Below are 14114 nucleotides of genomic sequence, written 5' to 3'. Positions count from 1 at the left end.
GTAATCCCACAATGCTTACTTCCTTTTGCCTCCATTTCTCGTCTGTTACCCGCCTTTACGAAGTACGGGCTTAGAAGCCGTTACTATTTAAAGCTCTCATTCGAAAGCACAATGCTTACTTCCATTGTTCCCTCCTCACGCTCTCAGTGACGGGAAATTTTCTCGCGCTTCTTTCTCTTCTCACCTCAACCGTTCAAAACCCTATCGCCGCCGATCGTCACTACCGCTCGGTTGCTGAAGTTGCAAATCGCTTCCATCTCCTCCATCTCCCGAACATACGATCTCCGATTCCGCCGATTCCACTACGTTTCTCGAATCTGTAACTCCGCATTTCTGTTTTACTTCTCACTATATCTCTTTGCGATATCAACACTTCATGTGCGTGCTTTGTGCTACTGCGTTTCATTTTCTATATCAATTTAGTTAAATTTGCTATATATGGAGTTCAACTATTTCCAATCGCTGTAACCATTATACACGCATACGTGCTTGATTTATGATCAGTTTCTGTTTACTTTTAACGAACTACGAAATTGTGCGATGTATTTGACTAATAGTTTTCTCTCTCACTGAATCTCTCATGTTGCTGATTTCGTATCTATGCGATTCAAATCAGTTGCAATTGACTTCCGAATCTGATATTTTCATGGATCGCCATTGTTGATTCTCTGTGCGGCATCATAATGTGATTTTTCTGCAATATGTTTTGATCTAATAGCATCTCACAGTAGGAGACATTTTGTTTCTATTTTTCTCGTAATACATAATTAGGTTAGTTTTCTTCTTTCTACCATTACTCTAGGTGGTTATATTGTTTATACTTTGTTTTCTGGTACGGCTATGATACTTTGAAGCATGTATAAGCATTTCAGAACTTTTCCTTAACTTGTAAACTTGCACTTGTTATATCTTACCGGCTGAATTACAAATTATGATTAAAGGTGAACATATTTCTGATTTTGGAAGATTGACCTAAAGAGTGGCTTATAACATCTATTGTTAATTCATATGCAAATTACTCTAGCGATTCTTTGGTTTAAGTATTCTATGATGGAAATATGATCAATAGGATATTGCGTATTACTAGTCTCCCGATGTTTGGAATATGTTTGACAGGATATCGTATATTATAATCCTACATATTCTATTATTCAAATTGGTTATTAGTGATTCATATTTTCTTGTCTTATTTCAGTAGATATTTGACACAATTCTTCACCATTAGAGTGCCTTAGAGACTTGTCTCGTTGTTTGACATTTGCACCTGAATAATTTTTCTTTTCATTTTGTAACCTTTTAAAACATCTATAATTCATAATAGTTATTTTAGTTTTTGCTGGAGGCTGGATTTACAGGCAGAATATTCTATTCCTTATTTTTTATTTGGAATATTACAACTTTATCATACATGATGCGTGAATCAGGAAATTTTTCAACCTAAAGGAATGGCAGAACAGCAGAAGGAATCCCCGCCTAAAGATTTGAAGAAGAAAAATTCATTGCTAGGTTTTTCTCTATATTGATTCTTTACTTTTATTATGTAGTGAGTATCACTTGTAGTTTCTTCCATTTTTCTTTAACTTGCCTGCCAATGTCTGACAATTTCCCCCCCGTACATTCCTTTAAGGCTATTATCTTTGTGCTGTTTCTTTATCCTAAGGGTTGACACGGGATTCTTAGATATCTCTCGACCTGTAAATTTGTGAGATTGCATTCTAATCTACACTTGGAAAAAGTAAATAAACACACACACACACACACAGTTTCATTTTCCGGCAATTGTCCTTAAACAATAACACTGATGTCACATAAGTTTTAATTTTGCTTTTCCTTTGGATTTTTTTATAATTCAAGCAGATGATGATTTCGGGACAGAATTTCTTGGCTCCTGGAAACCCATGTCAATGGCAGATGATGATGCTATGGATTTTAGCTTTAACACAGGTTCTAAAAGCAAGAAAAAGATATTCGACTTTGAAAAAATGTAAGCACCCTTAATGTTTAGTTTCAATTATTCAAAATAAAATATGGATAGCAAGGACTCTGATACTGGTTTCAAACTTCTCTGATTTAAAATGTTTTAGGTTGATATATTCCATGGTCAGTCTTGCAGATGAATTAAATGTGCAGTAGTTTGGTTATTATGCAGATTTACAATGGTTATGATGTTTTATGCAAAAGAATATTTCATTTAAGGAATATATTATCTGGAGATACATATATGCTTATACAATGCATTGGCAAGTTTGTAGTTCCTTACGAATTGTTACTAATTATCTTTGGTAGGGACATGAATTTTGATCTGGATACTGCTTTTGGCAAAATATCATCATTTAAGGTGGACATGTCAGATCTTGATTTTACAAGCCCACCCAAAAAGCCTTCCCAGTCTACGGACAAAAAGGGAGAAGCTTCTTGTGCAAAAGGAGGAAAACAAGATGGATTTAATTTCAGCTTTGATTTTAATGAGTAAGTGGGGGTAATTATTCAAGCCAACTTAATGCACAAATATGTTATTTTTGAGTTATGCAACATCAATTTGAGTGATTAAAGGTGTACACATCTTCTCATATTATCTTGCCTTTTATTGGTGTAGGTTGGATAGCTTCAATCTCAATTCAAACTTACTAAACGTAGATACTAGTAATGACGACAGTTACCTGAGAAAGAAAGGAGTTACTGCAGAAGGAAATAATAGTGAAGATGCTAAAAAGCCTAACATCAATGATGATGACAGAGGTGTTCGCTCATCTAGTGATAATAAGACAACGAAACCTCGAGCATCAGAGAGGATGGAAACTTTGAACACTGAGAATTCAGTTGGTAACCTAGGGAATCTAGTTTCCAGACAGGATATTTCTGTTTCCAAATTTTCTTCCTCTGAGAACCTTGACACGGAAGTTAAGAATCAGACTTCTGATATTAGTAAGATAACAAGTATGAAAGAAATGGATCAGGAAAAAAACTTGTCCAAGGAGACAAAGTCAACCAAATCAAAATCTGAGCAGGTTATCGACAAGGTACTTTCCAAGTCTGTCAGTCAAAGTGATTCAGAGCAAGACACTGTCTCAGAAAAGCATACAAATGTTTCTTTATCTGGAACAAGACGAATTAATGTTGCAGCTGATAAACAAGTGATTAATGGTAAGACAACATTTGTAGATTCCGATGTTGTAGACTTACTGTCAGAGCATTCATCCCTACCTCTTACCTCTGAATCAGATGGCATTGTTAGAGAAGCAATTAATCTAGGCAGCAGTGCTGAAGAAGTTTCTAATGACACTCCACCAGAAAATAGTTATTCAAGTTCCGGAAATATCACTAAAGTTGATTCCTTGAAGAAGAACTCATGTGACAATAGCATAAGAGAAAATAAAAGAACAGATTTGGAGTGTCACTTGGCTACATCAAGCAGGTCAACCTGTTACTTTTCTTTTTATGATCATGTCTTTGTAAGTTTTTTATTACTAGCTGAGTTGCCGAAACTCCTTTTCTGCAAGGTAGCAAGGGCATAATGAATTTGGTTTTAGAAGTATTTACTGATTTTCACAATATTCACTCATTTAATGCAGTAACCCCATAGTTGATAAAGTCTCGCTGATGAAAGATAAAAATCTCCAAGTGAAGAAGTCAAATTTAGTCAGTATGCTAGAGAACAAAAGGTCTTTAAAAAATCCTTCATCAACATCTGGAACAAAGAGTGTAGTCTCCTCCGACTGTAAAAAAAATGCTGACATACACCTGAGATCCATAGCCCAAGAAAGGTGTGTTATGCTTACCTCAATAAATGTATTTGCTGGCCTTTCAATTGTAGAATGTCTTTATATATATTTTCCTCAACAGGAACAGCTTCAAATCCAATGAGACAAAGTTTGGGAGCAAAATGGTAAGCGATTCATTCCTAGGTTCTAGCAAAGTAATTAGGGATGCGCCAGCAGTTCTTGGCAGCAAAGATGATCCTAACAGTTGTAATGCCAGGTAATATATATTCTCCTGGATTTCAGTTATACGGGAAGCTCCTTATTTTATAAACAAAAATTTTTGCAACTGCAAAGACGATGTCTTTGTGGAAGTTAGGTTGTTACTTCACAAGTAATGAATGTAACTGTTACTTCCGATCATGATCAGGAAGGGCGTTGTTTTTGATGGTTCACCAAGCGCAGGAAAGTTGGCTGGAAATATGAAATCATTTCATGAAGATGTAAATAAAAGAAAGGCCATGTTTCTAGAAACGGGCATGTCAACAAAAAATGTTAATATTTTGAGGTAAGGCTTCTGCTGTTGAATGCTGACTTTTGTTAGGCTAGTTGGTGGCTGAACTAAAAATCATACCAGAAACCAGATGCTAATTTGTGGATATGAATATGAATTTGTGTTGGTTGGTTTTGCTAACAGGAAACATTATAAAATCATATTGGCGGTACTTGCCAATGCGTTATTTAACTAGATGTAAACCCATGTGTGTGATGAGTTAGAAAATAATTTTGGTTTGAACTTTGTTTAATTACAAAACATGTTCTAAGTTCCAACATTTACACAATATGCATTATGTGTCTTGAGTTATATCTGTCATAATTTTAACACGGCTCACTTTACAACCATACCAAGACAACTTTTTCCCAACATTCTCTCAATGCCTTGTTCTTGTTCTTAAACTTTTGGCTGTTAGATTGGTTCTTGTTTGTGCATTTGCTACCACTTAGTGTCTTTTCCATAATTATAAGAAAATATGGGGAAATAAACAATGACAAAAAAGAAATCAAAATACCTGTGGTAGGGTATGAAAGGAGGTTGCAATTGCAAGTAAGAAACATGAAGAAGAAATCAAATTGATGCATAGTAAATAACACTGGCATTTAAGTTTGCATTAGTATGATAAAACATGTAACTAACTTATGTGATTAAGCTGATAAAATGATACAAATATTAAGTAAAAAATGCTAATGTAAAAAACCCACCGACTATGTTCTTTATCATCTATATAATCTACTGAAAGTAAGGTAGGCTGTTCACCATTACCACAATGGCTAGAAGCATAATACACGCACCTCATTGTCTGCATCATATCCTATCCTTTCAAGTATGAAATATCTCCTGCAAAACACTGCAGTTCCATTTTACCACCATGATTGTAATTCTTTTTCAGTACTGATACGATTTGATGAATGCTTAATGAAGTTGATTTAATCTTCCAAATGTGAGTTGACAATTACGGCCAAGTTTCTTTTATGGCAAAACAGTAGAAATTCGAGTTGTTGAAATGACATTTTTATAGTTAGGACTTAGGAGTTCAGTATGTCACAATAGATGTAGCCAAAGAAATATGAGTTTCATTTGAAGGGTTTTTGATGGTGCAGAGAGGTCAAATGTTTGATGTTATGGATTGAGATAAATTATTGGATATTTTAAACTTCGTCCTACACACACACACACACATGATCCCTGATTCATTTTCTTTGTGAAAATTTTCAGTTCTCAGGTTAATCCTTGCAGCTCAACAGAGAAGACAGTTAAACTTACTACTCAGATATCTCTAAATTCTCAACCTGAAGCTTCGGGGAAGGAGTCCTTTCAGAAATCAAAGATCACCCACATAGAAGGAAATAAACTTTCTTCTTTTAAAGCTTGCAAGATCACACCTGCTTTTTCTAGTGTAAAAACTTCAAGGTCTGTACCAAGTTGGTTGCTTTTGTAAAACTCTTGTGGAGATTTTGATTGACGTCTTTTTCTATCTCAGAAACATTGGGGCTAACTCAGTTTTAGCAACGTCTTTACACCAAAAAGAGGCAAACTCATTGGCAAGTTCTGAACAAAGAAAAGAGACACAGGCTATTTTAGCATCAAACGGTGATCATCTGGCTGACAGTGGTGATAATCAAAAGGCTTCAGCCCGGTTCTTGAAGAGGAAAAGTATTGAGGTTTGATATGACTTTTTACTTTTGAACAATTGATGGAAGAAATTATCACTAAATGATTTGATGCCCATAGCCTATGCCTTTTCTCCTTTTTCCTCAATGTCATAGTTGCAACTGTCTTCATTTAATGTCTCCTACTGTACACTTTTGGTGTATAAAACCTTGGCCCACACTCAACTGTATAATTGGAATTTTATTTTTCCATGGAAATAAAGATAATGACGAAAGTAAGAACAATTTAGAACTTCACTGCTATATTACTCTAATAGGAGGATTAAGTACCTTCCAATGAAGAAAAGAATCATCCTAAAGAATTTATTATAACACTTATAACTATGACTCAAATTTGCAGATTTCTGAAGCAGATTTAACATCCTTGAGGCCCCTAAAGCGCCTACCTCAGTCTCCAATCAGAAGCAGGTCCTGCAGAACAAATTGATCGTATTACCTTTTTTTTTTGGTAGCATATATTTTCTGTTCTTTATTTTATTGGTTTTTCTGAGTAACATTATTCTTAATAACTCCAGAAATAATGAATCAAAAGAATCTTCGGGAAAAGTTGAACAGGTATATTAACAGATGTTGGCATTATTTTATCTGTTCTGTTGACTTATATTTTAATGATTACAGATAAATGCTAGGATATTTAAGTGTGATACTTGTTAGTACTAGTTTTCTTTCTTTATCATATTTACACATATATATTAGTCTAATTCACTTATATTTGAAAATCAGGTAGAGAGAAAGTCCAACGACTTAGCCTACTATGATTCAACCTCTGGACTTGAAAGTCCATCAGAGATTAAAGTAACAGAAGTTGAAATACCTGATTCCGTACTCATGGAAGACAATGGTAATGTTGAAAAGACTGAAGCATATATGAAGGAACTTGAAAATGTGAGTGATCTAAATCTATAGACAAGATCATAAGTTTTACTAATATAAATTATTCAATTTACTGGATTTTCAAACTCTAGTGAAAAACAAGAAGGATATGTTTGGTGGCTAAGATATGAGGAATTATTTTACCTTATTATAACCTACTGTTTGCTGAGACAATATGATAAGTTTACCCTGTTTGCTAGAGAATTGGAATAAATAATTTGTTACATTAAAAAAGCAAAATGACACTTTTTTGGGACATTTTAATATTCTAAAATTAATTTGGGATGGAAGTAGTACCTTGTAATCTATTATTTGGAGCACATCAAAGATTAGATATGATAACATCTTATTAGGTTCGTACGAAATTTCATTCTATCCAACTCTGTATACTATCTTTTCTTATCATGCCTTCATCACCAAATGAGCCCCAATTATGTTTAAGCTCTAGAACTGGTATTGAAAAATGAAAATCATAAGATATACTGTTTGTTAGTAAGAAATAGGTAATAGTCTCCTTTAGCCATAGGTTCAGACCTACGAAAACAGTTTGCTAGAATTCAGCAATTTATTGTTAAAGTTAAATTTTACTTGACAAACACTGTCTAGTTACTGGTATTGAAAAATGAAAATCATAAGATATACTGCTTGTTACTAAGAAATAGGTAATAGTCTCCTTTAGCCATAGGTTCAGACCTACGAAAACAGTTTGCTAGAATTCAGCAATTTATTGTTAAAGTTAAATTTTACTTGACAAACACTGTCTAGTTACCGCGGTTACCATTTAATAATTAGTGTATCCCCTGTTTTTAATGTCAGTTCCACCAAAATAACTCCATGCTCAAAATTTTAGTTACTATGAAAGCGTTTATTTTACTCACTATCACTAAATGACATTTTGAAACCAAATTTACTGTACAAAATAAAATAAAATTTCATGAGTATCATAAAGTTCAAACCAGAGTGTAGAAATTTGGAATTGGCTTTTGTTTCTCCTGATTAATATAACATGTAGTATCTCACATTTTGGAATTTTGAGAGGAAGCATGTTATTTAGACAAATGTCTGTGTTGGCCTGAGGCTGATTAAGAAGCATGCAAGGAAGTATACTTGTATCTCATAAAGTTCAAACCAGAGTGTAGAAATTTAGAATTGGCTTTTGTTTCCCCTGATTAATATAACATGTAGTATCTCACGTTTTAGAATTTGAGAGGAAGCATGTTATTTAGACAAATGTCTGTGTTGGCCGGAGGTTGATTAAGAAGCATGCAAGGAAGTATACTTGTATCTCCTTTTATAGTACAATTTCTAGTTCCTTAATTACAAGAGCTTGTCTTTATGTTTAACTGTTTGAGTAAAAAAGAAGTTTAACTGTTTGTACAAGCAAACCAAATAATTTCATCACTTAATGATATGGTAGTTTTATGCACTTGCATTGATTTAAAATTTGATTTTTTTAAATAAAACTGGATGGTGATGAATTGTCTTTTCCATCCATGTTTCTGTTATAATAAACAGAAAAATAAAACTGGATTTCTTTTTAAATGTGATTATTTGCAGATTTGTAACATGCTGAAAAAAAGGCACGAGGAAGCAAAAGAGTTATTAGTGCGAGCTGTTGTCAACGACAATAACCTGCTGATGCTTAATCATCCCATTTATGAAGAAAAAATATCCTTCCATTCTTCTTTTCAGTTATATCCTCCCACCTTATCTATTTGTAGATATTAAAGCTGGTTATTTCCTTAGCATTTTTTAACATTCGGAAGGTTCAGAAATTTGCTTCTCAATTGATGTCAAAGGAGATTCAAACTTGATCAGCAATAAATTGTTGCATTTGAAGGTATGTAGCCTATTCTGCACTATACCATTTATTGGGTTTTTAATCACCACTTAAATTTAAGGACATAGTACATTCATATAAAATTTGTATGCTTATTCCTTCAGTGATGTCTGGACTGAGAAACACTTTCCATTTTTTAAGATGAAAAAACTGTAAAAGAATTGACATCTTTTTGGTCTATGAAGGTTTCAAGTATGTACAAAGTCTATTCGATATTATGAATATGATGCATGCCACAAGTCCATTTTGATGTTGTTATCATATTTAGGCGTTGATGTAGTTAAATGAATATTTAGCAACGCAACAAAAAAACACATTTCAGCCGACGCCTAGGCAATAATTCTCTTGTAGTGCTTTTTAGAAAAAAAGGTTTCACAATTGATTTTGCATGTCTTGGAAGATTCCAGAGTGTCAGACATTTGGTCTTGAACATCAATGATGGGGTAGAAATGATGGTTTATGGTATAGCTAAAATGCAAATTCTATTGCACAATGGGTAGCAAAATTAGAAGAAAAACAGCACCAAGGTCAGTTCAATTACAGGAAAGGGAGCAAAAATCTCAAAATTTCTTTGTTAAAAATGATTGTTGTTACAATTTGTTGAGTATGAAATAATTTGACATAGAAAATTTCCAAACTACAAAGTGCCTGTTTGTTTTCACGTTAAGCCGTCAAACCATCGATATATGTTTTTTCCAATTCTACGATTTTGAGCTTCTTATTTTCAGGTTAAATCAACCACTTGATGCACGGCTGCTGTGTTCCAACGCTCAACCAGACAAACATAAAGTCTGGAGAAACAGAGCTAGGCTCCTGTTTAGTTGATCGTATACGACTATATTCACGCTGTGAGTAAATAGCATGTAAATCTGTGATACTATTACCGTGATAACAATTTCAATAACGAATCCTTCTGTTGTCTATGTTCCTTGCTTAGCTAAACAACATTATGTCGTTTTGCAATTTAAAAATAAAAAAACAACATCATGTTGAATATGCATCTATTCAAAATCAGCCGCTTCTTCTAGTCACACTAAGTCTCTTTTTCTTTTTTTTAATAAGCAATTGTATATAAGATATCACACTAGGGGTGCAACCCTTACAACAAGAACACCCTAAAGAGGTATTCTACAAAGCAATGGCAATTTGTACCATTCGTAAAAATTAAGTCTACTAGGAAACTCCTTACTACTAAACCATCTCCATGAAAAATACAATATGTTTGATATCACCTCGTCGAAGCAAAAGGTGCCGTTATCAAAAATGATTGTATTTCTCATTTTCCAAATGCACCAGTCATATTATAAAGTAGATACTGAGAGCTACAAAGCATGGGTTATTAGACAATTAATTCAAATAGAGTTGAAAATATATTTCAATCATTTAGAAAGCATTTTGTATGCTTGAATAGTGTTTCGTGCTATCTTTTGTCAAGTGAGTGGAAGTTATCTTTATAGGAAACTAAGGCTAGTTTTTTCTAGTAAAATTTAATATAATCAGCTGCATTGTAAGAGTAAGCAAATACACGTTTATGGCCAAGAAAGCTAATCAAATATGAAAAGAATATATAATGGAACATGATACAATTTAGCAGGCCTATATATGCATCCACGCAATATTCAAATTTTTAGCTAAGTATATGCTCAGCTCCCATTTATTCATCAATTATTTCGCTTTTTGCATAAAGAAAATTAAGATGCTTCGCGTGATTTGCGCCTTCAAAATTTTCTTTTAGATTTATAGTGTTAAAACAATATAAATGAAAAGAAAAACAGCTGTAGAATGAAAATATGATTTTTTTTTGAAGGATTCTTGAGAACAAGTTTGAGCAATCGTGAGTAACAGAGTAAACATGATTTAGTTTTACAATGTGATCTCGTCGGAGTAAGTTTTGATCCCTGACTAATTCAAGCAACCTTTTGGCTTATTGCTTATGTTAAAAAAAGCAAACTTTTGACAATCTAGTGTACTTATTAAAAACTGTATACCATCATCCTTATCTGGTCTAGATTGTAGGAAAAGAAAAATGAAACACAGAGTAAAATGTCAAGTACGCATGTTAGATAGCTCCACTCAGACTTCACGAAAAATATTAAAATACCTAATCGGAACGGTTAAGTAAGCAACTATACATATTAGTGAACAAAAAAAAAAAAGTTTACAATTGGTCATCATTGATGTGACTCTTCAAAGGTTGGAACGCAAACACAATGGGAAATGGGGATACTCGTCTCAGTCAGATTAGCCTTTTTTATTAGTATTTTTTTTCACATACGACATAGCAACACATTCACCAGGCAACATATTAGCACTAAGGAGGTGAATGATGTGGCTGAGAATGGAAAACAACAAATTTGGCTTTGCATATAAATCCAAGATGCATCTTTTTAACATATGTCCAAACACAGATTCGTAAATATTTATTTTTAACGTATGTTAAGGATAATAAAAGCTTTTGGCAATTAGTTGGAAGTGCTCATTAAGATACAAAAACGAATTGCGAGACATACTCAGACAAATGTTTTGATGTGCTTGGATTTCCACTTAGATTACTAAAAGAAAAAACTATCACTAACCATGATGCATATATATACACTTCCTTCCTTGCTTGAATATATCAAAGTGTCTAGCATTCTTCAAAATCTTTAAGGCGGCAAATTAAAATGGCAAGACTGAGTTTCTGTCTCTTTACTTTGCTCCTGTTGCTTTCATTCTCCTTGTCCGAGACTCGGCCGCTGAGGATTAGTCATCCATTTTCTTTTCATTTCCATGCTAGCTCTGATATCTTCTTCGGCACACTCAAGCACTACCTTTATCCAGGATCAAAAGCCAGAAGCCTGGCAAAGATAGATAAAACATTGAACACAAACTCTAAGGTCTCTTTCAGCATTGGCTTCAGAAAGAGCAATGCAACAAGAAACCAGTACTTTAAACCCCTTCGAGTGAGTCCGGGAGGCCCAGATGGACACCATCACTTCAAAGCAACTGCTACTGGAGGACATGGGAGGAGATAGATAAACTGTGTGCATTAGATAACGGTTTTAATGAAAAGAGTCTTATCCTAAAATCATTTTATGAGAATGAAAACAAAAAAAATAAGACATGCCACCCCCAAGGTGGATATTTTGTTAGAACTTTTAAGTTTGTAATGAATCTTTTAATCCCAATAAATAAGACATGTGCCTTTTGTTAATTTGAGAGTACAGAGTAAGCAGTAATAATTGCATTTTGTTCCATTAGTAAATAGCTTAATCACTTTGGTCATGGAACTTCCTGTTACAAGGGTGTTGAAATTCAAAGTGCAGTACTCTATTGTAATTTTGCGCATGGTTCAATTAATTCAAGTTTGCGGAAAAATTGAATAATTTTAAGAGAAATAACTTGTAATATGAATATATATTATTAGTTTGATCGAACACAGACAGACATATACACTTTTTTTTCCAGCTGATTTCAATTCTTTCTATCAAAACTTTTAATTAGAAAAGAAAAAAAAGTTAATAATATACTATTTTTAATATACACTTTTTAGATTCGCAAAGTGGGTCTTATTAAATTCGTAATAAGTTTCTCATCATTTGCTGTTATCCATATAAATTAAAATAAAATGGAGTGCCCTGTGCTAGCACTGTTTCAATTACTGTAATATTTGAGATCAGAGATGCACAACTAAGAGTGATATGAAGAAAGAAAGTATGTTGTCCTAATTGTAAGGATAATATTATTAGTTGTTCATATTGAAGAACTTGAGAAATGCTAAGAAAACTCTCTTTTCAACACTCTCTCAAATACTCACTATTTTATTGGTTGAAACATGTGTGGGTCCTACCTCTTTATGTGGGACCTATTTCTAAAGTGAGGGACCCACATATGTTTCAACCAATGAAAGAGTGAGTGTTTGAGAGAGTGTTGAAAAGAGAGTGTTGCTAGCACTCCTCTGAAGAACTTTACTAACCCCAACAAATTTGAGACAATTACTTATTAGACTGATTACTAACCCCAACAAATTTGAGACAATTACTTATTAGACTGATTGTAAATGTAATAAATAATCTTTAAAATATATAAAATCTGTCAATTAATTTTTCATGATTAAAATATAAGAGACTAAATTGACATATTTTAATATACATTTAGCGGATTTCATATACTTTATAATAATGTAGTTGCTGTATGATAAGTTTTTGTGACTTTCAGAATTTAATCTTTGATGTTACATTACATATTTGGTATGGACTTTGATTTTGAGAGAAATTAAGATGTTTTAGTGTGATGTTAGATTTTGACCTTAATAGGTTTATTTAGGGATGACAAAAAAATCTGCATCTGAATATCCGCGAATAACTTACTCCCTCCGTCTCATAATAAGTGTCCCATTTGCACTTTTTTCTTGTCTCAAATTAATTGTCCATTTACAATTCCAATGCATCAATCATTATTATTTTTCCACTATTATACCCCTATTTATTAACTTTCACGTTATTCAACTACTATTAATAGGGGTATTCTAGTAAATGACATTAACTTTTTTACTAAAACCAACACATCCAATCATTTTCTTAAAAACCGCGCATTGCTCAAATAGGACATTTATTATGAGACGGAGGGAGTAATAGATATGGAATTGGATCCTCTCCAATTTTTTCTCTCATGCCCTCTCTCATGTGTAATTATGAATGGTTGGATTAATCTAACAGTTGACAACAAAAAGAAAAGAAAGCATCATTTAATGAAGAAAGAGAAATATATATTAGTTTTAATTTTCTTTTTAACCAAATATTTAAGAGATAAAAATGAGTATATTTAAAAATGAGAACTTTCTTCTACCAAAAAAAACAAATGAGAATTTGTCACATGTTTGTTTTTATTTTCGTTAATTTTTGTGGTATTTTATTTCTACAACAATCAACTTATATAAATGTGGCTAAATAAAAAACGTGATTGTGGCTAAATAAAAAATATTTCAAAATTTATTAAAGAAAATTAAAATAATTATATTATAATAACTATAATATAACTATTCTCATTTTTAATTAGAAAATATATAAATTAGCTAATTAATTATAATTTATGGCAAACAAAATTAATGTATAAGTTGTATGTTTTAACGATTTCACTCACGTTCAAATAATTTATTTTTTTAAATTTAAAGTTTGAAAAAATAGTAGTTGATATATTATAAAAAAAATTAGTTGACAATATGAAAAACAAGAAATTAATTTTCTTCTTAGCCACAAATACATATTTCATATATAATTTTTATAATATTTTAAACTATTCTTATTTCTATTTAAAAGATAGAAAAAAAGTTAAAAATAGCTAATTAAGATGGTGATAGATAATTGTCATATGTAAATTGTACACTTAACATCTATTTTTAGCAAATTATTTTAAAAAAACATAACGTTTAAACAATGAAATATAGTAGATTATAATTCATTTATTGTAATTATTTTTAAAAACTGAAAATGTTA

The 14114-nt window shown here is 32.4% G+C and overlaps 1 protein-coding gene across 2 annotated transcripts; it reads left to right on the top strand.

The window, feature by feature from the left end:
- On the top strand, window positions 1-9927 carry LOC131602632 (uncharacterized protein At4g18490-like). Of its 2 annotated transcripts, XM_058874790.1 has the most exons (17): window positions 1-319; window positions 1425-1506; window positions 1858-1984; window positions 2287-2469; window positions 2597-3144; window positions 3223-3415; window positions 3573-3764; window positions 3844-3978; window positions 4129-4266; window positions 5473-5667; window positions 5738-5918; window positions 6268-6335; window positions 6443-6482; window positions 6651-6812; window positions 8358-8470; window positions 8560-8640; window positions 9369-9927. In XM_058874790.1, the coding sequence occupies exons 2-16, from the start codon at window positions 1446-1448 to the stop codon at window positions 8612-8614; spliced, it is 2391 nt and encodes a 796-aa protein (XP_058730773.1). In that variant the 5' UTR covers window positions 1-319; window positions 1425-1445; the 3' UTR covers window positions 8615-8640; window positions 9369-9927. The 2 variants fall into 2 exon arrangements, with proteins under 2 accessions (XP_058730773.1, XP_058730772.1); XM_058874789.1 differs by having other exon boundaries at window positions 2597-3415.
- Window positions 9928-14114: the final 4187 nt, after the last annotated feature.

This window comes from Vicia villosa, linkage group LG5, assembly GCF_029867415.1.
Source record: "Vicia villosa cultivar HV-30 ecotype Madison, WI linkage group LG5, Vvil1.0, whole genome shotgun sequence".
Taxonomy (NCBI): Eukaryota; Viridiplantae; Streptophyta; class Magnoliopsida; order Fabales; family Fabaceae; genus Vicia; species Vicia villosa.
Note: the sequence above shows the minus strand (reverse complement) of the source record. Positions and strands in the feature narration are given on the sequence as shown.

Excerpts from the sequence above, each read along its gene's own strand:
- LOC131602632 (XM_058874789.1), top strand. The coding sequence starts at position 1,446 with ATGGCAGAACAGCAGAAGGAATCCCCGCCTAAAGATTTGAAGAAGAAA. Across the intron at positions 1,985-2,286 it reads ATATTCGACTTTGAAAAAAT|GGACATGAATTTTGATCTGG; the intron begins GTAAGCACCCTT and ends TATCTTTGGTAG. Across the intron at positions 5,668-5,737 it reads TCTAGTGTAAAAACTTCAAG|AAACATTGGGGCTAACTCAG; the intron begins GTCTGTACCAAG and ends TTTCTATCTCAG.